This window comes from Chaetodon trifascialis, chromosome 13 (assembly GCF_039877785.1).
Source record: "Chaetodon trifascialis isolate fChaTrf1 chromosome 13, fChaTrf1.hap1, whole genome shotgun sequence".
Taxonomy (NCBI): Eukaryota; Metazoa; Chordata; class Actinopteri; order Chaetodontiformes; family Chaetodontidae; genus Chaetodon; species Chaetodon trifascialis.
Window position 1 is genome coordinate 2,483,672 of NC_092068.1, and position 25,066 is coordinate 2,508,737.

At 40.7% G+C, this 25,066-nt stretch overlaps 1 protein-coding gene across 1 annotated transcript in view; it reads right to left on the minus strand.

Annotated features, from left to right (window-relative positions):
- fbxw4 (F-box and WD repeat domain containing 4) overlaps nucleotides 1-20,440 on the minus strand; it is a 58,002-nt gene extending 37,562 nt beyond the window's left edge. The window contains exons 1-5 of the mRNA XM_070977496.1: nucleotides 20,044-20,440; nucleotides 18,359-18,454; nucleotides 16,761-16,946; nucleotides 14,483-14,615; nucleotides 14,100-14,185 (exon numbers count right to left, since the gene is read on the minus strand). Coding sequence (XP_070833597.1) covers nucleotides 14,100-14,185; nucleotides 14,483-14,615; nucleotides 16,761-16,946; nucleotides 18,359-18,454; nucleotides 20,044-20,228 — 686 coding nt within the window. The 5' untranslated portion in view covers nucleotides 20,229-20,440. The remainder of the gene's footprint in view (nucleotides 1-14,099; nucleotides 14,186-14,482; nucleotides 14,616-16,760; nucleotides 16,947-18,358; nucleotides 18,455-20,043) is intronic.
- Nucleotides 20,441-25,066: the final 4,626 nt, after the last annotated feature.

Here is a 25,066-nt window from a genome sequence, read left to right on the forward strand (position 1 = left end):
GTAGAATTTAAAAAAAAAAAAAAAATGTTATTTTGAATCAACAGTTTGCAGTAGTGTTTTTTACATAGAGAACAAAATGCTGTACAATGGTTTAACCAGACTGACAACTGAAAGGGCAAGAAGAGATAGATACCTCTGAGAAACAGTTAAATAAGAATATAAGAAATCACACATCATGGTCACACAGACAGAGAAAGAGGACAAAAAAGGAACCAACAGCAGCAGTTACTGATAAAAGAAACTGGAAGCTTCGCATCAAATCTGTGCAGATTTAAATAGGAACAGCTTCTTGTTTCAGAGTCAACAGGACAGCCTATAACAGGCTGGAATTAATAGGTGTGTTGCTTTAAAAAAGCTACTCTTAAAACTCCAAAATAGAAATAGAAGATTAATCTAGGGCAAGGGTTCTCAAACTTATGACTCAAAGGTTTGCATCTGATTTCTATTCAAGGGCAGAGGTCCGATTGGAAATGACAAAATAACATTTAATCACTTTTTTAAAGTAACATCTCTTGTGATTGGACTGTGCTAGCATGAATGCGAGGCAGACAAGGCCAGGCAGTTCATCTCTGTTTCTGACTCAGACATATTATTGTAACTACATGTATACTAATTGCAGTAATTGTGTCCTCGAGAAAAAGAAACATATTCTGTATCTGTCATTTAGGAGCTGATAGCTAATTCTCTGCTGTAATGTTGTGTGTGAACTCAGCAGCACCAACACACAACACTCTCTGCAACAGTCAATGTTGCCATGACAAAAACATCAACCTTATGGAAACAAGCCAAATTAAAACCACATTCATCTGGGGAGCCGATCACTGTGAATGATCTGCAGCTACACTGTATATCCACCATCACTAACAAATTATTGATCAATAGTATATAAAAATAGAAAACATTACACATCATAATGTATCTTCATCTGTTCATAACATGAGGTATGGCAGGGGTCCTAAACCCCATTGGTACAAGGGCCAAAATTTTTCTAAGCAGACTCGTGGGGGCCAGACAAATTGGCCTATTTACTACTTTCACTTTCTGACAAAATTACTGTTATCTTCATGAGTGTGATATCCTCCTAAAACACATGGAAAATTCAAAATGGAAACCACATACTAAACTAGAAAATGCTCTCAGACCTCCACCAAGAGGCAGTCTGTGCTCAACACAAAACCCACAGTTCAGCTACCGACCAATGAACGTCCTTATCGCGACTCAAAACTCCTTCTCAGGATCCCAGGAAACAAACAAAAATACTAATTTTGAGACACAATACAACAGGTGGCCAACGAAAATAAACAAGAAGTGATGCCTCTTGCATCCAATAAATCAATTAGTCTCTGTGATGTTTGTGGAGTGGTGGACCTTTTGGCTTGTTGCCAGGGGTTGGCAACCTAATCGCCAAACACTCTGAGGATGGACTGGACCTCTTCCATTGGTGAGTAATGTTTGACATACACATTTTCTACATTCATTCATATTCAGCAGGCTGGAAGGTCTGGCAGGCCAGATGTAACCGCAGGCCACTAGCTGACGATATGGGCTGGGTCTGGATTGACTTGTCATTCGGTCTGGACTTTGAGAAGCTCTGCTCCAGAGTCTGCACTATTGGAATTGACTTACAGAATATCAGCTGAACATATTACAGTCACACAGACAGTTAAAACCTCTTAAGAAGAAGAAGAAGAAAAAGAAACATACTTGATTGATCACATCACACAGTGAGTTAGGTGTACACTACACGCCATGCTTCCTGTGCAATTATTTTTTCTCCGCATTTATCCCATCCTCGGTCTGTCGATCCTCCGCGGCAGACCAGGAGCGGTAGGCTGCCAGCTGCCAGCCGACGCCGACGCCTGGGGACCAGTTCTCCTTCGTCACCATTGGTCAGGTGGTGATCTTCTTGCATGTCTTTAGTGGGGGAAACCCCGGGTGAACATGGGGGGAACATGCAAACTCCACACAGAAAGGCCCCCTTTTTTCCTTGAGCAGCAGGCACCAAAGGCATGGTGGAGGATACGGGATTCGAACCGGGGACCTTCTAGCTGTGAGGCGACAGTGCACCACTTGTGCCACCGTGCTACCTGAAATCTAACAACTGAGTAGACTGCAGAGATTCCAAAGAAAAATGGGCTCCCACAATATTTAGAGTGGTGCTTTCAGTTGCAAGCACCACTGTGGTTCAGTAATCGCAGGTCATTTAGGCTTCAAATTCAAAACTGAACAGTATTTATGGGGACAAGGGTTAAAACAATATTCAACCCTGTCAAGGAACGCTGTGGGGACATCAACTAAATGGAAGTTTTGATGATTTAATAATTCTACCTTTGGGGTCAAAACTATTTCAAATGTAAAAAAACATATGGTGTCTGAATTATACTGTTTTTATCTATGTCAGAAAAGCCATTATTGAAGTGAAGAAGAAAAACATCAACATAACGTTTGCTAACTTTTGAATGGTGGTGTGTGGTGACAACTTTGATGTGCACATACATTGTACATTTTACAAATCTGTAAAAAGTAATGGCAGAAAATACACATTACATGAAAAGCGCACACACAAACTCATCAACTGACACACACAAACGTGCAGGTAATAATGTTAATATGACAAGGCTGAGGCTAGTAATTTTAAAATCTGTGATCATATAGTTTAACTGTGATAGGAGTGGGTTTCTGGCCTATGAAATTGAGACAGGTGATCGTGAAAAGAAAAAGGTATGTTTCCAGCCTGGACTTGAAAGGTGCTGCTTTCGGTGCCTGCTGCTCGAGGAAAAAGGGGACTTTCTGTGTGGAGTTTGCATGTTCTCCCCGTGTTCACCCGGGTTTCCTCCTTAAATCACCCCCACTAAAAACATGCAAGAAAACCACCACCTGACCAATGGTGACGAAAAACGGATGGGTCCCCGGGTGCTGGCGTCGGCTTGCAGCCCACCGCTCCTGGTCTGCCGCGGAGGAACGATGGCCCAAGATGGGTCAAACGCGGAGAAAATAATTTCACGAAGCATGGCGTGTGTGCAGTCTCCTCCCTGTAGCATGTGTGTGCAGTGATCAATAAAAGTAAATCTTAATCTTAATCTTAAATCTTAAAGCATCAACACAGCTTGCACAGTGGTTGATTATTCCAGAGAAGCAGAGCTCGGCAGACAAAGGCTTGACCACCAAAGCAGTTCTTATTAAATTGACAAATAGCTGATAATAATAATAATAATAATAATAATAATAATAATAATAATAATAATAATAATAATAATAATAATAATAATAATAATAATGATGTTATGAAGGCATGTGCTTGCATGTGATTTCAGCATCTGATTTTGGTAAAATTTGCCTATTTTATGAAGGTGAAAAAAGGCAGTTCCTGTTACACACATGATGTGTGGCTGAAATGTAAGAGAGGGATCAGTTAATATTTCCAGATTCTTAACTGTATGGGTAAAAAAACGCCAAATATTTAAATCCTGGATGCATTCAAAAACAGGAAATAATTTCATATCCAGTGATGGACTCCTGACAAGCACATCTTGAATTTGAAAGGCTGTTATGGAAAGCGACACAATGCTTGCACCATATTTGGCTCCTGGGGCCAGATGCTTAAAACTCTGTCGATTCACAACTAAAACTCAGACAGAATTATGCATATGCATTTTTTCATCAGACTTAAAGCTGCATGTACGCCTGATTCTGTCTTATAAATCTCACTCACTGTGGAATTGGGTGCACATGCATAACCCTCACTTCTACTCCTACAATTACAACACCCTTAAATATCTGTTTGTCAGTGACGCTGTACCACTCATGGAGCCTGTCAATGGGAGGAACAGCACAGAAGAAAAAGTCCAGTTTAAAAGACTGTTGCATTGGCAAGATTCTCAAACAGCATCAGAACAAATGTCATTATGCACGACCATCATGCATGTCTGTTGCCATTTATAGCACACACACCATTATATCTGTAAAGCATCATTGTGGTGATCATCATTACTGAATGTCAGAGGGATGATCAATGATTAAGTAATAGCATTCATACTGAAACAGACTTTATTAAGTGTTGTGGAAAAGTTAAATGCAAATAAAATAGATAATAAGAAAAAAAACAATAGAATTCATCACTCTTAATTTAAGTTTTAAATAATAACACAATCTGTAAAATGTTTTACAAAAAGGTTACATCTCACCTTACTTCCACGTTGAAAACTGTCTATGCCTGGTCTGAAGCGTGTGTGGGAAAAGGCGCATGCATGTTTTTTTTTTGCATTACATCATTTATAGATCTGGCCTAAGCTGTCTGAGGGGGTTCAGTATGCTTCAAAGTAACTAGTTAGCATACAAGCAGGGATATTTACTCATTGTTGCTCTTTTTCAGTACCAAACCATTTACAAAAGGAGTTTTTTAAAATTAACCAAAAATCTTAAAAATAACCAAAAGACTTTTCATTACTCTTTCAATCACTGATTTTTCTATGGAGCTGAAAACTTAATTAACTAACATTTCCTCACAAATATCATTTCTCTTGAGAGATGAATACATACCTCTTATACGGGTCAGTGGCAGAAAGCACTTTTGTTTGCGATACAATACTTTCCAGACCTGTGCAATGTGTCCATAACAGCCCCAAATCAGATGTTATTCAACAACACATGCAAAACTGCGGCCGGGTTCACTTTTGTATAGAGTTAGAATTTTTTATTTATTTTTTATTAGAAAATAGCCTGCTAGGGTTATGTAGAAAGTTCTGCATCATTCAGAGTAATTTACAACAGACTTAGCAAGTATTGCCAAGTGTCATCCAGCCACATCTAAAGGAAAGGGAATATCCACTTTTCCAAATTATTTGATTAGTAGAAATTAGAAAAGATTAGAGGAAATTTGAGAAATCTAATGAACAACTTCAAATTGCCTTATTTGCAGTGTTTTGCTGTTGTGGATAGTACATAAGCACATTTTACTCAAGTTTACTCAAATAATCAACATTTATTACCATAGCACCGAGAGGAGGCATTTGGCTGTAAAATGAGAAAAAAATAACTTTTGATTCTGCAAGTACTTTGATGACAATCCTTTACTTTTACTAGAATGCAGTTTTTCAATGCAGGATATACTGCATTTTAACAATTCTATTGATTATTTTTACTGAAGCAACTTTTCATTACCCCGTGTATTGACTATTGTGCTACTGTGGTCTTTATATGAGTCTGTCAGCATTCTGTTAAGACTTCAGTTGTGTTGAAGTATTAGAGAAAAGACTTTTACATAAAAATGACTCAGGCAATTATTCAGACGTGACAGCAACGTGTAAGATGGCCATAACATTGACTTGCCAGGGTGCATGTCTAAAAAAAGCTTCATGTAGCAGTTAGTCAGTAAAACAGAAATATGTTCAGTATCTTCAGTAATCCTGTAGACTTCTAAATGCAGCGATACAGTGCAATAAAAAACATGACTGAACTCCTCATGTTTTACAGTACATGGTGTTTTAAACTCAGTATACAAATTGGTACAGAAATTAAGTCGAACCCAGACAATCAGAAACCTGTTATGACAGGAAACTGACAGGAAACAGTGCGTGAAGCTGGGAAAACACATCTCCGATGCAAAGCATCAGCACCGGATCCCCCCAGGGCTGCGTTCTAACTCCTCTGCTCTTCTCCCTGTACACGAACAGCTGCACCTCCAGTCACCAGTCCATCAAGCTCCTGAAGACGACACCACCCTCATCGGACTCATCTCTGATGGCCACGAGTCCGCCTACAGGTGGGAGGTTGACCATCTGGTGACCTGGTGCAACCAGAACAACCTAGAGCTCAACGCTCTAAAGACAGTGGAGATGGTTGTGGACTTCAGGAAAAACTCAGCCTCACCTGCCCCCATCACCATCTGTGACTCCACTATTGACATGTATTGTCTTTCCGCTTCCTGGGAACTATCATCTCCCAGGACCTCAAGTGGGAGACGAACATAAGCTCCCTCATCAAGAAAGTACAGCAGAGGATGTACTTCCTACGCCAAAGACAATGATGGTGCACTTCTACACAGCCATCAGTGAGTCCATCCTCAGCTCCTCCATCACCATCTGGTACGCTGCTGCCACCGCCAAGGACAAGGGCAGACTGCAGCGTGTCATTCAGTCTGCAGAGAAGGTGATTGACTGCAATCTCCCGTCTCTTCAGGACCTGTACACCTCCAGGACGCTGAGGCGTGCAGGAAAGATTGTGGCTAATCCCTCCCACCCCGGACATAAACTCTTTGAGACACTCCCCTCTGGCAGGAGGCTGCAGTCCATCAGGACCAAAAACCTCACGCCGCAAGAACAGTTTTTCCCATTTTTTCCCCCCCCGACACTCTTCGCACTTCATCTCTGCCTCATCTTGTCACACTGACATTGCCATAACTCTATGCGTTACATTAACGCTCAGCTTGCATTTCCTTGTCATTTTACTGTATCACTGCCAGCTGTACAGCTCTTTTTATCCATCCATCCATCCATTTTCTATGCCGCTTATCCCTTTTGGGGGGGGGGAGCCTATCTCGGCTGTCAACGGGCGAGAGGCGGAGTACACCCTGGACCGGTTGCCAGCCGATCGCAGGGCACATTGCTCTTTTTATTCGGGGGGAAAACAAAAAAAAAGACTGTATATATATTGTTATATTTTTTACTTTTTAATAGCTTATTTTTAGAAGATTTGTCATGCACCAACTTCACCAAAACAAATTCCTGATATGTGTAAAATCGTGCTTTTTCTGATTCTGATTATATATTCTGATTATCTATATTCACGCATATGAATAACCAGGTTTTTATATGTTCCAACTAGAAACCATATTCAGAATGCCATAAGAACAGGGTAAAATGGAATAATAATGTTCATGGAAACATACTCATTGCTGGCTGGTTGCTCTTTGGCATCAGAGACCATTAAAGATACATTAATATGCAAATACTTGCTTCATTATGGTGAGAAGGACTGCATCTTTTCTCACAGAACTGTAATTGTAAAAAACTCATCTCCTTCACTGCTACACTGATATACTTCACAGCAGATAGCAAGACAATCTGGAAGAAGAAGATAATAGATAGAGATATCCCAATTCATATCTAAATCTTGGGTCCACAGAAGATAACTATGAGCTGGACAAGCATAGCGGAGTCCAAGAAACCATATCAGTTGTAACTCAGTGTGAGAGCTGCCTTGCTGCTACACATTTGCAGCTGCCCAGCCCACACTTAAACCTGTTGGGTCTTGTTCGAACGAGAGCAGGGTCTACAGAAAACACCTCGGTCAACGATAAGCTAAACACTTGCCCCATTTCCTATTGCCTGGACTCACACACACCAGGTAGTGAGAGACAGGGAGGAGAGACAAAGAGGTATAAACAAACAGGACACTCATCACAAGTTTAAAGCATGGCTGTACCAGCGTGGTTTTCTGCCCAGAATCCTGTGGCCACTCCTGGTGTATGAGGTGCTAGTCTCAACAGCTGAGGCCTTGGAAGGGAAAATAAGTTCTCACCTCAGAAGATGGTTTGGGCAAGAAAGAGGAGGAAGAGTTCAAGGTGACGAGAACTAGAGAGGTGTTAGTACAGGGACTTTCTATGAGAGAGACTGACCCAAAGGTGGCCAAAGTTGGAATCAAGTTGAGGACTGGGAGGAGATGGCAAGTAGTTGAAGGTAGAGACAAGGCTGCTCCAAAGCAAGCTGTTGAGAGTAGTGACACAAGGTAGAGTAGGGATGCAATCTTCTCCAACTTTACAGACTGACACAAGAGGAATGAGAGAAGCTGTGTTGTTCAGTATGACATGAGAGTAGCAACAGAAGAGAGGTCATGCAGGATGGTGGCAGCTGGATGCCTGCACAAGGTGGGACAATGCACTGGAGAAGAAGGTGACATGGACTGATCTGCAGAAAGCTGAGGCCCACTGGATCAGGTTACTTGTCTTGGAGGTGTATGACATGGTTTCCAGGCTGTCAAAACTACTCACATGGGACAAAGCTGAGACACTAGCATGCCTGCTGTGCTCCAAATGTGGACCCTACAGCCATGGCAGCACCCAGAGAGGGGTGCAGCCATTACACTCAGCTAGGAACCTTGGCCGTTGCAAGGGAATCACTACCATGAGTCTAGACATTGCCAGAGCCTACAGTACCTTGGGTACCAAGAGACACACCATAGATGTGGCAGAGAAGACCTAAAGGTGGCTGTGGCACAAGAGAGGATAACCATGGGGCAAGCAGTTGGGCAGCCATGTGGGCACAGGTCTTACTAGCCACAGCTGTGTCACCTTAAGGATAGTGTATAATGTTGAAAGACCCAAAACACCACATGATTCAATGAACATCACTGAACATGTGTCCAAAAGCCTCAGCGGATGTATTTGCTCATTCATCTAATTGGGTGGCACATTGGCACACGGTCACTAGCCTCACAGCTAGAAGGTCCCGGTTAGAATCCTGCTGTGGGCGCTGGTGGCATGTCCTCCACCATGCCTTCAGTGCCTGCTGCTCGAGGAAAGGGGCCTTTCTGTGTGGAGTTTGCATGTTCTCCCCGTGCTCACCTGGGGTATCCTCTTTAAAATACCCCCACTAAAAACATGCAAGAAGATCACCACCTGACCAATGGTGACAAAAGGAACTGGGTCCCCAGGCGCTGCTGTCGGCTGGCAGCTGGCAGCCCACCGCTCCTGGTCTGCCAGACCAGACCAAGGATGGGCCAAATGCGGAGAATTCATTTCACAAAGCATGGCGTGTGCAAGTAATGTGTGGTGCATGTATATGTGATGTAGTGATCATAAAAAGTATGTTCTTCTTCTTCTTCTTCTAATGTAGTAAAGTCAAATGTCAGTGGAATGGACAGGAAATAATTACTGAATGAAAATAGTATTTGTGTTAAAAAGAGAAAGTGAAAGCAGCAGATCAGTGAGTATGATGGAGGAGTTTTATTTTTTATTACTTACAGAACAAAAGAAAATTAGAAGTGTCGCTATTTTTGGTGCAAAATAGGCAATACAAATAGTAGGGTGAAGACTAAGTATAGATCAGAATTCTAAATCAAACTGAAACTGATGTAATCATTTAATTTTCTGTCATGGTCAGAGTCTCTCAACATTTTGGTAGAGGAAATTAATGAAAACCATGCAGAGATTTATTCACACAGAGACCAAAACAGACAAAATCAACACAGACGACAATGTGAGAAAATCTTATCTGACACTATTTTATCCATGCAAGCTTCTGTAGTTCCTCATCATATATCATAAACTGAATATAAATTAAAATATAAATATAAAAATATATAAATTAATATGTAAGAAAAAAAAGGCAAGGCCAACAGTCACTAATGGGATCAATATCTTTTCTGAGGCAGCAAGGACTGTGGACGAGAGCAGCTGTCCTGTGCTAGCCTTGGCATTTCACTGCAGCCACAACAATCCTCACTAACAGACCTTGAGATGATATCCAGTGGAACAACAAAAACACAAGGATGGAAACAGAGGTTGGGTTGTGTGTGTGCATGTGTGTGGCAGAAAGAGCAGTGTTAAGTCTAGAGATTATCAGTTCTACAAAAACTTATTATCCTCGAGTTGGTTGACAATATACTGTATGTACTCAAAGTCATTTGGTGTGCATAAATTGACACTTGCAGCATACTCTGGATGCTCTGTACACACAAAAGGAGTTATCTGAGTACAGTAGCTGGGAGGTGATGTTCTGGGGAGGAATGTGGTGCTGCTTTTCTGGAGAGTTGTTGTACGCTGATGCTGGGAAACAGAGCTTGAAACGTAGGTGTTTACCAGGAAAAGGGGATCTAACTAAAGACACTAGCAAGTTACTTTATGGAAAATTTAAGATCCAGTGTGTTTGGAGGTTTACCCATACAAGGGATTAAAAGACGATCTGTCTCTAACAATTTTCCCAACTTAAGAGAAGTGGAATACTAAATCACTGCAAGATTTCTTTAAGTTTTGGTTTGGTTAATTTGACCAAAATAGAAAACAGAAAGGCAGTGAAAGCGTCATAACTCTTTTTTTTTATCTAATTACGAATTGATTGTGTAAATTTCAGAGCACATAAAGTGCTATAAACTGCTTGGTTAAAATTGAATAGAATGGGATGGATTTGGAATGACTGTGTTCACACTTTCTACAAACTGAAAAATCTAATAAAATTGTGTCTGTGTGATTTTTTAAGTGTAAAGCAGGAACAGTTAAATTTCTAACACGAGCTCCTCTCTCTCTTCCCTCTTGTTCTGTGGAGGGCATGCTTTGAAGGCAGCCACCACTCACCTCATTCACTCTGAACTAACCTCTAAGTACCTCACAATCTCTGTCAGAATGGCACATGGCACAAACAAATGCCACTAACTGTTAAAGAGAGTGAATTATGACACCTGTCTTGAGTCTTACATCTGGGAAGAGAATCAGCCTCCTGACTGGAAACCACACAGGCTGCTGCAGATCTATTCACACTCACATATTTTTGAAGGCAGTGTAAGAATCAACACTATATATTTAGCAGATGATTGAATGTATATATATATTCTTTAATATGGACAATGTAAAGTGCTACGTCATTGGCCACTACATCTCCTCACTGAGACCTGACAAGATGAAACAAACAATCATATCTTAATTTGAACTACTTTAAAAGCATGTGTGCATATCAGGACAGAATATGTGGATTTGGTATTCCAACAGAAAAGGTCATAGCAACCCAGCTGGATTAAACTGATTTTATTTCTGAGTTTAATGGCATGACTAACACATAATTCATTCTCTTCGTTTGTTGCAATATTCCAGAATTTGATAGCTGATATGATTGAGTTGTTATCTATGTTGACTTCAAGTCCACATAGACCACCCACCACCACCAGTGGTGGGGAACCTCTGGTCTCCAAGACATATATGATCCAGCCCATGACCAATTCATAAATACAAATTCTGATGCCCAACAAGGAGCTTGCAGGCAGACTACATACTGACTGAGACAGTGTTATGCTGGCAAGTTACAATTACAATTAGTCATTTGGCAGACGCTTTTTTCCAAAGCGACATACATATGAATTCACAACCACGATGACACAGCATCAAGGGCAGGATACTTCAGCATGTGGACTGCCGAGGCCAGGAATCGAACCACCATCCAACCATCGAATCGGACCTCCTGATTGGTAGAAGACCGCTCTACATCCTGAGCTACAGCCACAGTTTTGTGGTGAGCAAGCTAATAGCTAAAAAGTGTTTGGCTAATAGCTAATAAGATATCAGTTTATATATTAGCTAATAAGCTATTAACTAATAACTAAGAAATCTAATTCAGAAGGAGAATTTGTGAAGGAGTGATTTGTTGCTCTTTATCATCATGTAAACGTCACATTTCAAAACTGTAGTTGTATGAAATCTTCAACTTGAACTAGCTATGTGTGTTTTACTGTGGCCCATGCACATGCATGCCTACTGTTTTAGTGCAGAATTAATTATCAGTTGCAGCAGTGGGTAGGGTTAGCTCTACAGTACTGTCTCGACAGTCTGATCATGTATGGTTTGGTGTTTCACAGCCTTTGTGACTTTTAGCTAATCTTATGCTTAAACAACTGAGCTGAAAAAAAGTCAATTTTCCTTTCAGGAACTAGATTTAGTTACTTGGTGTATGGGGCAGAAGTGGATTTAATAGGTTTATCAGTGAGCTGACACCTGGGTTTCCGAAGGGTTTTAATTAACCAGGCCACTGGTCAGTGAGAGGTAGGGAGAAGGTTTCCATTATGAGTGGGCGGCAGGCTGAGGCATGGTCTGCTATTTCAACCAGCAAATTGGAGAATTAATGATGTGGATAATCTGCCTGTTCCTCTCAGATCAGAGAGATGCTCCAAGGCCTGTATCAGACACACAAGGCCACCATGCATGTATGATGATATACTGCTTCTTATTTTCTTGTGTGATCAGTTACAGTTTTAGACTGAAAATGAGGAAATTTTATCTTCTCACTTATTCACAAGTCTTACAGGCCAAGCTATGACTGGACTAAGATTGGGTTTTAAGGATCAAAATTACACTATTGCAATTTTAGGGATTTAGGAATAAATGCTGTTAAAAGTCTTTAAGATCTTTTGTACAAGGGTGTGTGAATACTAATGTAGACCTGTTCCACAACAGCCAAGAACCACAGAAATTGTGTTCATATTGTATGTGGTATGATTGTATACCACACAATTTACACTGGGTTCCAGTGCGGGAAGTAGTGTTCTTTGTGTATAGATAAAAGATAAAACAGATTAAGTCAGTGTTCCATGATGCTGAACCCACAGGGGCTAAAATCTTTGTTTTAATTAATCTTGAAGCTGTATACAGACCAGGCATTTTTTTAATGAGATGGGAAACCCCGGACCTGTGATGTTTCCACTCGGCAGCCAGATGGATGATCACCTGCCTCTCTGCTGGACTAGTCAGGATACTGTTACAGCACTCTGCATCTGCCTGCCAGCATGTCATCAATGCTGTGAGTGAGTGTAAGTGTGTGTTATTAAGTGCCTGTGTGTAAACATGGCTGAAAAATCAAAGGCACTTCTAAATCACCTCTACAACCTCTATGCTCTGCTCTCTGAAGCCAATTTTTCAATTACAGTCAGCACTTTCATTGATATTTTAACATCTCTCACTAGTTATAATTTGAGAATGTAGTGGGAACCTCTACTATTTTCTGTAAATGCGAACTCTCTAAAAAGTCTTCTTATAGGGCTTAATATTCCACCAAGTGGTCCTGCTAGAAATGCTGTGTTACAAACCAGAATATAGAACAAATGAAAAAATTACAAAACCAAAGATGAACAGCCTCGCTGTTGTATGCATTTGCCAAACAGTCAAGATGCAGTTTCCATCCATGTTTGTCCAGACTCACACAATATATACAGTAAAGACTTAGAAGGAATATAATAAAATGTATTTAGTTTATTTTTGGTAAAATGGAAGTTCTCACTATATTGACATGTATGATTCCAGTGAATCATTTCCAGTGAGAGACATGCTGTCTTCACTTAGAGACTATTTTCCAGGAGTACAGAGGACTGACAGAGAGCTTCATCACATGGTGCAACGACAATAACCTGAAGCTCAATATGAGCACAACCAATCAGCTAATGGAGGACTTAGGGCTGGGTGATAAAACGATAATGATATGTCTCGTGATAGACACGTAATCAAGATCAATAAAAATGCGTTTCCATAATTTTTTTCTTCGTTGGAAGAAACAGTTGTGAAGCAAATTGGTTGCATGAACAAAGTCACCAATGTCACCAATAATGGACAGGTTAACAACGTTTCTATGAATGGAAATGGTGAAAATCTGACAAATCAAATACATTTTCTCTTGCTATTTCTTAAATATCATAGCAGCCTAATATGGGCTACCTGCCAAAACAGCTGGTAAGGTACGCTGCCTCACTTGAAATAAAGACACACCCACAAATGGTAAAGGATGTTATTATGAACTACAACATCAACCTTCAAAGAAAAAGAACTGATGTGCTATATCACAGAGCCAAGCCCACAAATATAATGAGTGAGGCTACTATTTATGCCATCATCTAAATATTAGATTGATTAAGAGAAGAGATATGTCAGGATCTGTCTGATTCAGCTCAGCATGTGAGAGTTTGATCAATCACATTATATGCTTGCCCTGTGATCACATCAGAGCAAACATAATGCAATGTTAGAAAAAAAAATAGCTTCCAAGTTTACACAAGTTGGTAAAAGCAGACACAAACCATACAGTCAGTATTCAGCAGATGTGTGTCTGTTTGTCTAATGCTCAATCAATTTGTGTTTCCCCTCATCTCAATCTCAACCTAACCTCAGCCCTAACCCCAACTACAGAGGTTAGATCCACAAGAACCATTATTCAAAGGGGAAACAGACTTTGACAAAAGACAGGTCCAACATCAGGCTCAAGTTTGACAATCGCCATCTACACATTTGACCTAATAGATTTCTTCTTGGGGGAAATCCAATTTAACTGAGTGACTAATCACAGCTCATTAGTCAACCTCTTTGCTGCTCTTGTTAACTTAACTTTTTTGAGTGACCTGGATCAAATGCTTACCTCAGGGTGGGACTAATAGCAACAGACCATACTCTATCGAACATGGGAATGGTGTGTCTCGGGCAGCTGGAAGTCAAAGTCCAAATCTAAAGAAACAAAAGTCAGCAGTAAGCTTAATCTGTAGTGTATGCATAAATAGACATACTATGATATAGAGATGAGATATGACATGCTGCTGAAACATCAGTGAAGCTTACAAAGAGCTGAATGTGGAGTGAAATGTTACATTTTCTTGTTATGAAGAGTTGTAAGTGTCTCAAAGTAATGGTGTTTATATTCTTCAATCTTGTTCTTTGTGAAAAAAATGTTGATTGTAAACACCATGGCACTGTGCATCACATCAATAATATTTATATATAACATATTTGTAGGGGTCTTCTGACCCGCGTTGTTCGGTCTCTTGATCCACTGATGATGAGTCCATCTTTAGAATCCAGGCAGTTGACTTCCTGGTCATGACCTGATAACTCCATCGACATGTCACTCCTCCTGCTGTGGACCAGGATCTTGCCATCACTGACAAAGAAAAAGGGGAGTAATTTTTAGGAATAGCCTGATATCTTAGCTGTCCAAAATATGAGGAGGATGTAAATCTTTCGTAAAAATAAGTTGTACTATCATCAGGACTTTCTCCTCTGTCTTGTCCTTGCACTTCTCCCTTGACCAAAACTGGTCTTGCTTACACAGCAATTTCATGCAGAGCAATGGACAATGTAAGCAGCATTACTATCTCCAAATGCTATGATGGAAGATATTTAGCTGTGATCAGCACGTGGAAGCTTTTCCATTTGCTGGAATCCTCGTAAGATAGGCTGGGACAAATAAAGCATAGCTAAAATTTTCCAAAATAACCAGCCTATTCCAGAACTGTCAACCACAATTCATGGCCTTCATCTGCAAATTAAGTTATCATCATTTAATTAGACAGAAGTCAAATACTTACTAGGTCACAAGATGACTAGTCAACCAACAACTGAGGAAACTCAGTTTACTGGTGATCACTGTGATGATCGATGTGGTTGAAATCCCCACAAAAAGCAAGTAAATGGACTTTGAGTTAAGATTATTTTGTCAACCACTGCTCAAGAGGGAACTTGGAATTATTTTTATCAAACTGATTGTTTAGACTCTTCATTTAGCAGGATCGTCTTCACCTGTGAGTTATGCAACAAACAGCTTGTTTGGGTTGTTGCCAATGTGTCACTGCCACCTTTCAACACTGTGCTGGTGCCAGTGAGGAAGCTTGAGCAAACACTTCCTTGGTTTTTATGAAGAATGCCTACAATCTACAGACCATGCTCCTGTCAGCCTCAGTCTATTGTCTGCTCAACGGCTAAAGCCATTTTTCAGGTGGAAAATAGCCTTGAGTGGAGAAACATGGGGTGGCAGTAGTAGCTGTACAGACTTGGCTTGAAGGGTGACTGGTTCAAGTCCAGCTCTGACCATGCCCAGATTATGACAAATCATCTAAAAGGCACAAAGACATAACAGAGGTAGCTTGAAAGGTGAGGTGCCCTTGAGCAAGGCCTCATACCCCTTACTGCTGTGTGTGGGCATGCATGTGTGTTGTATATGCTATAATGTGTTGGTTTTACCTTTTAAGTAGAAATAAGGCTTGTTCACAACTGATGAATTCATTAAAAAGACTCACCTTTATAAGGAGGCCTTCTATTTTTAAGCATTACGTGCACTGGAATTAGTTATGCCATATGTCATCACGTCCAGCTTCAAGTGTGATTAATAAATTACGAAATTCAAATTTAATCTATTCCGGGAATGGGTTTGTTGCTGTAGGTGCCAGTGACATAATTAAATACAATTGAGGAAGTCCAGGTTAAATAACGGATACATAAGGCTGAAGGCTTATCAGACACCAAAACACTGTCCAGCAGATTTAGAATATTACATATAAGTAGTATTATACACACACACACACACACACACACACACACACACACACACACACACACACACACACACACACACACATTATATACACATGATATATAATTTAAGTATATAAGATAGTATTCTGGAATGGTGTTAATACAGCAATGACTGATGGCCACATGGCAAACAACAGAAATTATTTGTTTATGTTCCAAAGAAATGGACCAGGAAAGTGCATTTACATCTAATTGACTGACCAACACACGTTATTGGAAACACTGCATTACATTGTGACAAAGGTTGAGCCAGGTTCAACTTGTTTGCTCAATGACTGTTTGTCTGCCTGATCCCTCTGTGTCATAACGCTGTATCAGTTGGTCTGAACAATGCCTTCAAACACACTCAGTATGCTTCAAACACAAGGTTGATTTCTGGTTGGAGGTTGTTATGTTATATTAGTTAGGACGTTATAGCTACAGAGCTGACACTCTCACTGTAGCTACCTAAAAAACGCTGTAGGTTATGCCATAAATGACATGAGCCTTCTAAAGAATGTAGCTACATGTGTGGGGACCACAAGAACTGTGAATGACTGGTTTGATTTCTCCTACAACTTCAGGATGCCAATGGAGATTATAGGTTGTTGAACAATAAGTAAGTAAGACACAAATAGCATCTGTTACTTTAGTATCCCTGATTGTTACATAATGACTAATGCATGTTGTCAAAGCCAAATTAAGTCACAAGGAGAACAAACAGGGTATGAACTACCTTCCACCACTGATCAGGTGAGAGCCCATCACAACAAAGCGACAGACATCACCCTTGTGCCCCGAGTAGATTTCGGATGGTTTACAGTGAAGCCTCCCGGAGTCTTGGTGCAGACGGTACACTCCAATATCAGCTGCCTGAGACAGAAAGAGTTTGTCTCCATCCAGCTGCAACCATGGCAGTAGTCTGAAGACAAGATATGTAATTTAAGAGAAATGTAAGTGATGTCAAAATTATTACAATAAAACTATCATGATGAAAAAAAAATACATTTAGTTCAATATCAACGGAAATACACTTATTTGCTTTCTTTTCTATGAGACAGAGAAAAAGATGGATATCAATCTCATGTCCAGTGTTTCCCCTACCATTGTACAGGCCTGACAGGCTGCCAGGCCAAGGAGACCCCCGCCAGGCCAAAAAAAAAATAAAGAAAAAAGAAAAAAATCAATATGCCAAATATAAGCCACTACATTTAGGAGCGCCTCTGTGCAGCGCAACGTGAGTCAACCTGCTTCGTTGCCTAGTAATGATGCGAGGAGTACCACTGCTAAGAGCGCGGGCATATTTTATGGGATGTTTAAGATTTGTAGCTAGCTAACTATGGGGTGACCCCGCTCTGATTGTCGGCCACGATCGGACGGGTGACCCCACTCCAATTGCCAATCCACGTCCGATGGGTGACCGCGGGCCCCGTCCAACTGGTAACCCAGTCAAAAAAAAATCCAGCTAAACACAAAACATCTGGCTGGGATCCCGAATGGCTTAATAACAATACATACAGCCCTTGGTTGTACCACACTCCCCATCGTAATTTTCCAATTTGTTGTTTAGCTTATATTTTTGTTCTGATTGAGCTCCTTTTTTTTTTGGTAAGCAATAATGATGAAAATAACACAGACAATAGGCTAGTTTTCCACTAGAACCACTAAAGGGTCATTTTTCCCCAGGCACTGTCAAATATATGTAACTCTGTTATAATAAAAGAATAAAAAACTTCTATGTTTAATGTTTGTTAAATGTTTAAATTATTTATAACTGATAGAATCTCAATTATGTGTAGGAAATACCCCTACCACAATGCTTGCTGAAGTTCTTCTCTAAAGCGAGAAAAATCAAGTGCAGCACAGAACAATGCACACTGTGTGGTTGACGTGCTAATGTGTAATCAAGCATGTTCCATTTGTATCCAATAAATGCACCTTATCAAGTCACCCTCTCCTTGTGATCTTGAATACAGTCTGGGTGAACAAAAATTTGAATGCAAATATAATAATTGCAGAATTGCAGACTGCTTGCTGTGCCACCTGACTTAATGCAACTGCGCCAATACACCATCTCACGCGTCTCGTCTGTTTAGGGTTTTTTCGGTGGGTGGTTTTTTCGGTGAAAAAAATTCTAGGGGAAACACTGCATGTCTGTGCGTCAAGTATGAAACTGAAGTCAGGACATGGCTAACCTAGCTTTACACAAAGACTGAAAGCAAGTAAAATGCATAATACACATGCATTTCACTGTAAATTGTCTGGGTGACAGAGTAAAAAGAGGTCAAAGCGTGTCTGCTTCTAAACCAGTGAATAGACAATTGACTCACTTACTTTGTTTTCCATTTGAGAGGAACAGCCCTTTTGCAGACCCCATCATACCAGTTTTGGGCTATCTTCACTCTCTCCTTCAGAGGGATGTGACGATATCTGCAATTACAGTGACAGTCAAACATAACTTTACATTGACCATTCTGGATGTTGAAGACTGGATATCATAGTGTTAGCTATGATGAAAAAGTTTCAATGTTTCAATAGTAGAGGGCATACTGAAACAAATTCTTTAAATTATGAATTAATTAACGAGTATTAAATGAAAAATCTGATATGGTGAAAAAACTGTTTTAGACAGTCCTGATAGAGCTATGGAGGAGCGTTGATTATAGTATGAATATGTAACAGATGAATCCTAGAATCCATGTTTATGAAATGATGGAAAGCCAAAAATTGGAGTCATGTGTGAATGTGTAGTTAGTAGCTCTCACATATTCCACCTAGTTAAATTGGGGAATTTTGAAGGATTATGTATCAGTCACAGAAATAAGTGTTACAATGTTGTAAAACATGTGGCAGGTTGGCACACATTTCACAATGTCACTCTTAAATGCTCAATTGTATTGGAGTAGTGGCAGGTATTCAAAACCGTAACATTTTCATTTTGTTTGGGTCAAGCACGCATACATACATTTATATTCATTGTGTGTCAGATGGAAGCTTAGTGTTGGTGTTAGTGTTGTAGGACATTGGACATGTTTTCAACAAGCCTCACAGCTTGTTACAGGAACTGTCACATATCATGAAGTTTTGTTTCTATTCATTTTCTAACCCTCATGATCTCTGCAAGGTTGACAACTACCATTACCAGAGCAACCAGCATAGGTCTGACCCAGTGGAGGAGAGGCCTGAGGGAGGACACTGGGATGCCAGTGTGACTCAGGTTGGACTGTGTGAGTCAAGACACATCCACACATAAAGGGATGATTCCCACACAGGCTGCTCAGTATTCATAAAGGATTGATACCAGTTTATAACAACATGGCTCTAATTTTCATGTGCAACATCTCTCTCTATCTCCCCTAATTTCCAAGCATCTTTCTATTGTCGGCTCTCTAATGAAGTCATAAAATGCCTTAAAAACAACAACAAAGTAACCACCAGGTTAGCTGCTATCATTTGGTTGGCATGACCAAACCAGGTCAGACAGGTCAAGAAACACAAGCAGTCATAATAAAACCAGGTTTCCTTTAACAGATTAGTTAATTAATTCTGCTCCACAACTTATATTATTCCCTTGAGAAGTTGAGAAGCCTGAAAGCTCTCATGATGAAATGAACTACATGTTCATGCAGTACTCTACTTGATCCTACTCACAGTAACTATTCATGATGTGGAACTCTGGTCTGTGGAGTAATTCTTGATTGAATTAAAATGAGCAATATTCACTGGTTCTTGTAAACTGACATACCACTACCAGGGGAGTGTTGTTCAGACTGTCTGTAGCGAAATTTCATGGAGCCCAAGCCACAGGTGTAAAACCAGTGCTACTGTAGGTGGGTCTCCTCCAATACCCTTTGGCTTTACTCGGGAATGTAAACCAACTAGGTACTAATGGCCCACACACGGCATGTGGCCGAACAGAGCAGCGCTCAGCGCAGACCGCCCCTGCACAGCACCGTCAGGCTAATGCTAAGCTAAAAATACACCGCAGCTCTCTAATCACTGTGCGACTGTTATCTTACATGTCCGTCCCATTCCGAGTAATTCCAGTGTTTAAAAACTCCTTAGCAATCTTCCTCCACACAGCGTCCCGGTTTACAAAGTGGTAAATGGTTTTACAAACTTGAGAGAGACGACTGAGAGATTTGTAGTCCAAATAAGACAATATGTAGTAGAGAACATCCTCTGGCAGCTGGGCTAACAGCATGGTGAGCTCCCTGACAGCACCGCTGTACCCTTCTCGTACTCTCTATCTCCGGGTCTCGGCGGCGTGTTGCCCCGCACGAGGTGAAACTTTGAAAAGACGGGTGTTAAAGAAAGTAAACAATATTCCATCTTTCAGAGAAGTGCGGCACACAGGAAACAGGAAGCCATTCCACGATAGAATTGACAGCGGATGACGAAGTCGCGACCAACCTGGACGTGATGACGTAGCGCAACTAATTCCAGGGCACGTAATGCTTAAAGATAGATCGACAGAGAAGCCTCATTATGAAGAGGTGAGTCTTTTTAATGAATTTTTCAGTTGTGAGCAAGCCTTATATCTACTTAAACGGTAAAACCAACATATTATAGCACACACACACACACACACACACACACACACACACACACACACACACACACACACACACACACACACACACACACTGAGTTGCTCTCAGTAACAAAAGCAGTTACAATAACGATTCATTTAACATTTATTTAAATGAATAGCAAAGTTACAATGTACTTCACAAATAAAATAATACAGCGAAACAAAGAAACATAAGGCAAGAGCAAGCCAGAGTAAAGCAAGATAAAGACAAAACAGGTTTAAAAAAAGGAAAAATGTTGGTTTTCAGAGGTGGTTGAAACAGATTTGACCAGCCCTGGTTCCCAAGCTGTTACGGTCAGCCCGTTTAAACAACTGGAGACTTGATGTCTCAGGCTGAATTGTAATGCACAGGAGATGAACTTTTAAACTTTTAAAGACTCCTGTGTGAGCAGACTCCTTTATTTTAAGTAAAGACATGAAATCAAGCCATGAAGACATGACAGGTGACCTTTTATCAGAAAACCAATTGCATCTCATGGCTGTCCTTCGTGGATGGAAATTGCTCAGGTGTTATCATATGATGTACAGTATATGGAACTTTGGTCACGTGACAGCAGGTGGTTGTATATGGGGTAGAGAGTGTAGCCTGTTCTTGCTTCTATTAAAACCCTGTGGACTGTTGCATTCTTCATAATAATAATAATGATAATTATTAGAAGAAGAAGAAACTTTATTTGTATAGCACCTTTCATATAGGAATTGCAGCTCAACATGCTTTACAAGAAAGAAATCACATGCACCAAGTGAGTGCTTTACCTAGAAAAACAGAATGGACATAAAAACTGCTAAAAAATTAATGTAAAATAAGATGGAGATAAGGATCAAAATAAAAAAAAGACGATGCATAAAATCACACAATAAAATATTAAAATGTAGATTCAAAGTCTAGAAAATCTTGTAGAATAAGTATTAAAATCTGAAGGAGTCTATTCGGATGAACTCAAAATTTGCCACAAGGGGCTATACTATCTGTTCAGTATATGACACCCTCTATCCTTAAACCCTCAATTAGGTTCAGGAAACACTCACCAAAAACCCCTTTAAGGAAGAAACCTCAGGAAGAGCACCAGAGGAGGGATCCCTCTCCCACGATAGACAGATATGTGACTGAGGTGCTCAGAGAAACAGAGCAGTGTGTGAGAACAGAGCTTCCCATGGACCTGTTGAGTCCTGTTTACAGCTTATCATAAACAAGGTTCTTTAACAAATGTGTCTGCTGATATTCTACATTTTTCTTCTTGTCATTAAAGCCCATGTGTAAATTCAAAACAAAAGTTAATTAATGCTGCTAATAAGTATTGTGTGTGTATCAAAGTCTGATATCTTTTCCTTCTATGCCATAGAGTTTCATTGTCAACCCAAAACTATCAAAAACACATTAGTGAACCACACTGTTGCAGTGAGTGATATGTTCCTTTATTACCATGAATGCACACTATTTATTTTGATTCTATCCCACATACACCATTCTACAGGCCCAAATACTCACTGGAGCACCAAATGTAGATAATCTGCCGCTGAAAATAGTCCCCAACAAATGTTCTATCGCCTCTTCTTTGGGTAAAATTTGTTAACAGCATTGTTAGTTTTGGTCTTTTTATGAAATTGACAATAAGGAAATTATAATATAAATAGAAAACCAAAGTCCTGATGTCATCTGTTTTGGACACCCCAGAATACATTGGATGACAGGAAAACAGGTGAGACAGGTGGAGTAATCCCGCTGGAGGATGGGGGAGTGGAGGGACACTGGAGCAAAAAGGCAGTTAGGTGGGCCAGGAGTGTAATTTAAGGGCTGCTTTGATTTTTCCTTGGTTTCCCAAGGGATGGCAATGATGACACAGAACACAGGCAGGATTTCGCTGTTGTCTTTCGTAGTACTCTCTGAGTCAAACCATCAGAAAACCCTAACCCTAATGGGCAGGGGTTTAGTTTTTGGTCTGTGGCTAAGTGCTTGGACAGCACAGCTCCTACTCCCTCAGAAGTGTCAACCTTGACAACGAACTGCCAGTTGGGATCTGGGAGGATCAGGATAAAAGCTGATGTAGAGTGGCACTTGAGAGTCTGGAAAGCCTGGTCAGCTTGGGACCGCTGAAAAGCAAGCTACAAGAGGTAAGGGAATGCAGTGGGGGAGCAGGAAACTGTAGTTATGGATGAATTATCTATAGAAATTAGCAAACCCCAGCAACCGCTGCAGCTACTTGCTGTTGTTGGGTGCAGGCCACTTGCTGGCACCGCTTGATGACAGTGCTGACCTTGGTGGGATCTGTTTGAATTGGGAGGAGACTGTTTGGACTTGGAACTCAGTTTTTTGGCCTTAACAAACAGTTTGTTCATCCATCCACTTCACTGACTTCAAGGGGACTTCCAACTGCTCTGCCAACACATTATCTATGAAACACTGTCATGAACACAGAGATGGTGAAGGGTTGACCAGACAGAATTAACTTAGGGTGAACTCAGGGCTGAGAGTTTGGTGCACCAGTGCCCTCTTGCCTGTGAACCCCTCATTATACTGGAAAGGCTGTGATGAAGTGGCCATCTGGCCACAGTAGAGACACCTCCTGTGAGACAGCCCTGGCATTTCTCTATGCCACCAGGGGTCTTGGAGGCAGGCATTGATGAGGTCCAGGCAAGAGAACTGCAGTGCTTAAGAAGGGAGAGGGGTGATGGTTGCCCTTTGGCACCTGACTGGAACTTTTCTCTCTCTGTCACTCTCTGGATGTCAATGCAGAGCCTTGGAGGAACACTGAGAGGGTTGAAGAGATAGGGTTCTGTACCTGGAGTTGAGAGAGTGGGAGGTGGATGATTCCCGGAAATGATCATGGCAGAGATCTCCTGAAGGCAGTCTATGATGAAGGTGAGTTACTGCCTGTGTCTCCTCCTCCTCGTGTCCCTTGAGTTATTACTCCTTGAGCACTTCCAAGAACCTGGGTTGGGGTCTGCTGCGTCAAAACTGGCTGAACTTAAAATATACAGGAAAGCCCTCCGCAGTGCCAGGGCAGCCTATTACTCTGCGCTAATAGAGGAAAATAAGAACAATCCCAGGTTTCTCTTCAGCACTGTAGCCAGGCTGACAGAGAGCCATAATTCTGTTGAACCATGTATTCCTTTAGCTCTGAACAGTAATGACTTCATGAGCTTCTTTAATGATAAAATTCTAACTATTAGAGACAGAATTAATCGACTCCTGCCGTTAACAGGTACTGTTTTGTCTTCAAACACAGAAACCGTAGAAACTGTTACTCAGTCTGTCGCAGTTCTAGACTGTTTTTCTCCTGTCGACCTTCACCAACTAATTTCAATAATTTCATCATCAAAATCATCAACCTGTATTTTAGATCCTATCCCGACTAAGCTGTTTAAAGAAGTATTACCTCTAATTGACTCTTCAGTATTAGACATGATCAATCTGCCTTTATCAACGGGCTACGTACCACAGTCCTTTAAAGTAGCTGTGATAAAACCGCTACTTAAAAAGCCTACTCTTGATCCAGGGGTTTTAGCCAACTATAGACCGATATCCAACCTTCCCTTTCTCTCAAAAACTCTTGAGAAAGCAGTTGCCAATCAGCTGTGCGACTTTCTAAACAATAATAGTTTATTCGAGGATTTCCAGTCAGGATTTAGAGTGCATCATAGCACAGAGACAGCACTGGTTAAAGTTACAAATGATCTTCTAATTGCATCTGATAAAGGATTTGTCGCTGTACTAGTCTTATTGGATCTTAGTGCTGCATTTGACACCATTGACCATGGCATCCGATTGCAGACACTGGAACATTTCATTGGCATTAAGGGAACTGTGCTAAGCTGGTTTAAATCCTACTTGTCAGATCGCTCTCAGTTTGTATTGCGTTAATGACAACTCCTCTGTGCTCACTAAAGTCAGCTGTGGAGTTCCGCAGGGTTCTGTGCTTGGACCAATTCTATTCACCTTATATATGCTTCCTTTAGGTAAGATTATCAGGAAGCACTCAATAAATTTTCATTGCTATGCAGATGATACCCAGCTATATTTATCAATGAAGCCGGAAGAAACCAGTCAGTTAACTAGACTACAAGCATGTCTTCATGACATAAAGACCTGGATGACCTGCAATTTTCTGATGCTAAATTCAGACAAAACTGAAGTTATAGTAGTAGGCCCTAAACATCTTAGAAAGTCACTTTCTGATGACATAGCAGCTATGGATGGCATTGCGCTGGCCTCCAGCACCACTGTAAAGAATCTGGGAGTCATCTTTGACCAAGACATGTCCTTTCCAGAAGCGAGATCATATTTCTCCAATACTCGCCACTTTGCACTGGCTCCCTGTAAAGTTTAGAATAGAGTTTAAAATTCTCCTCCTTACTTACAAAGCCATTAATAACCAGGCACCTTCTTATCTTAAAGAGCTCATAGTACCTTATTGCCCCACTCGAACACTGCGTTCCCAGAATGCAGG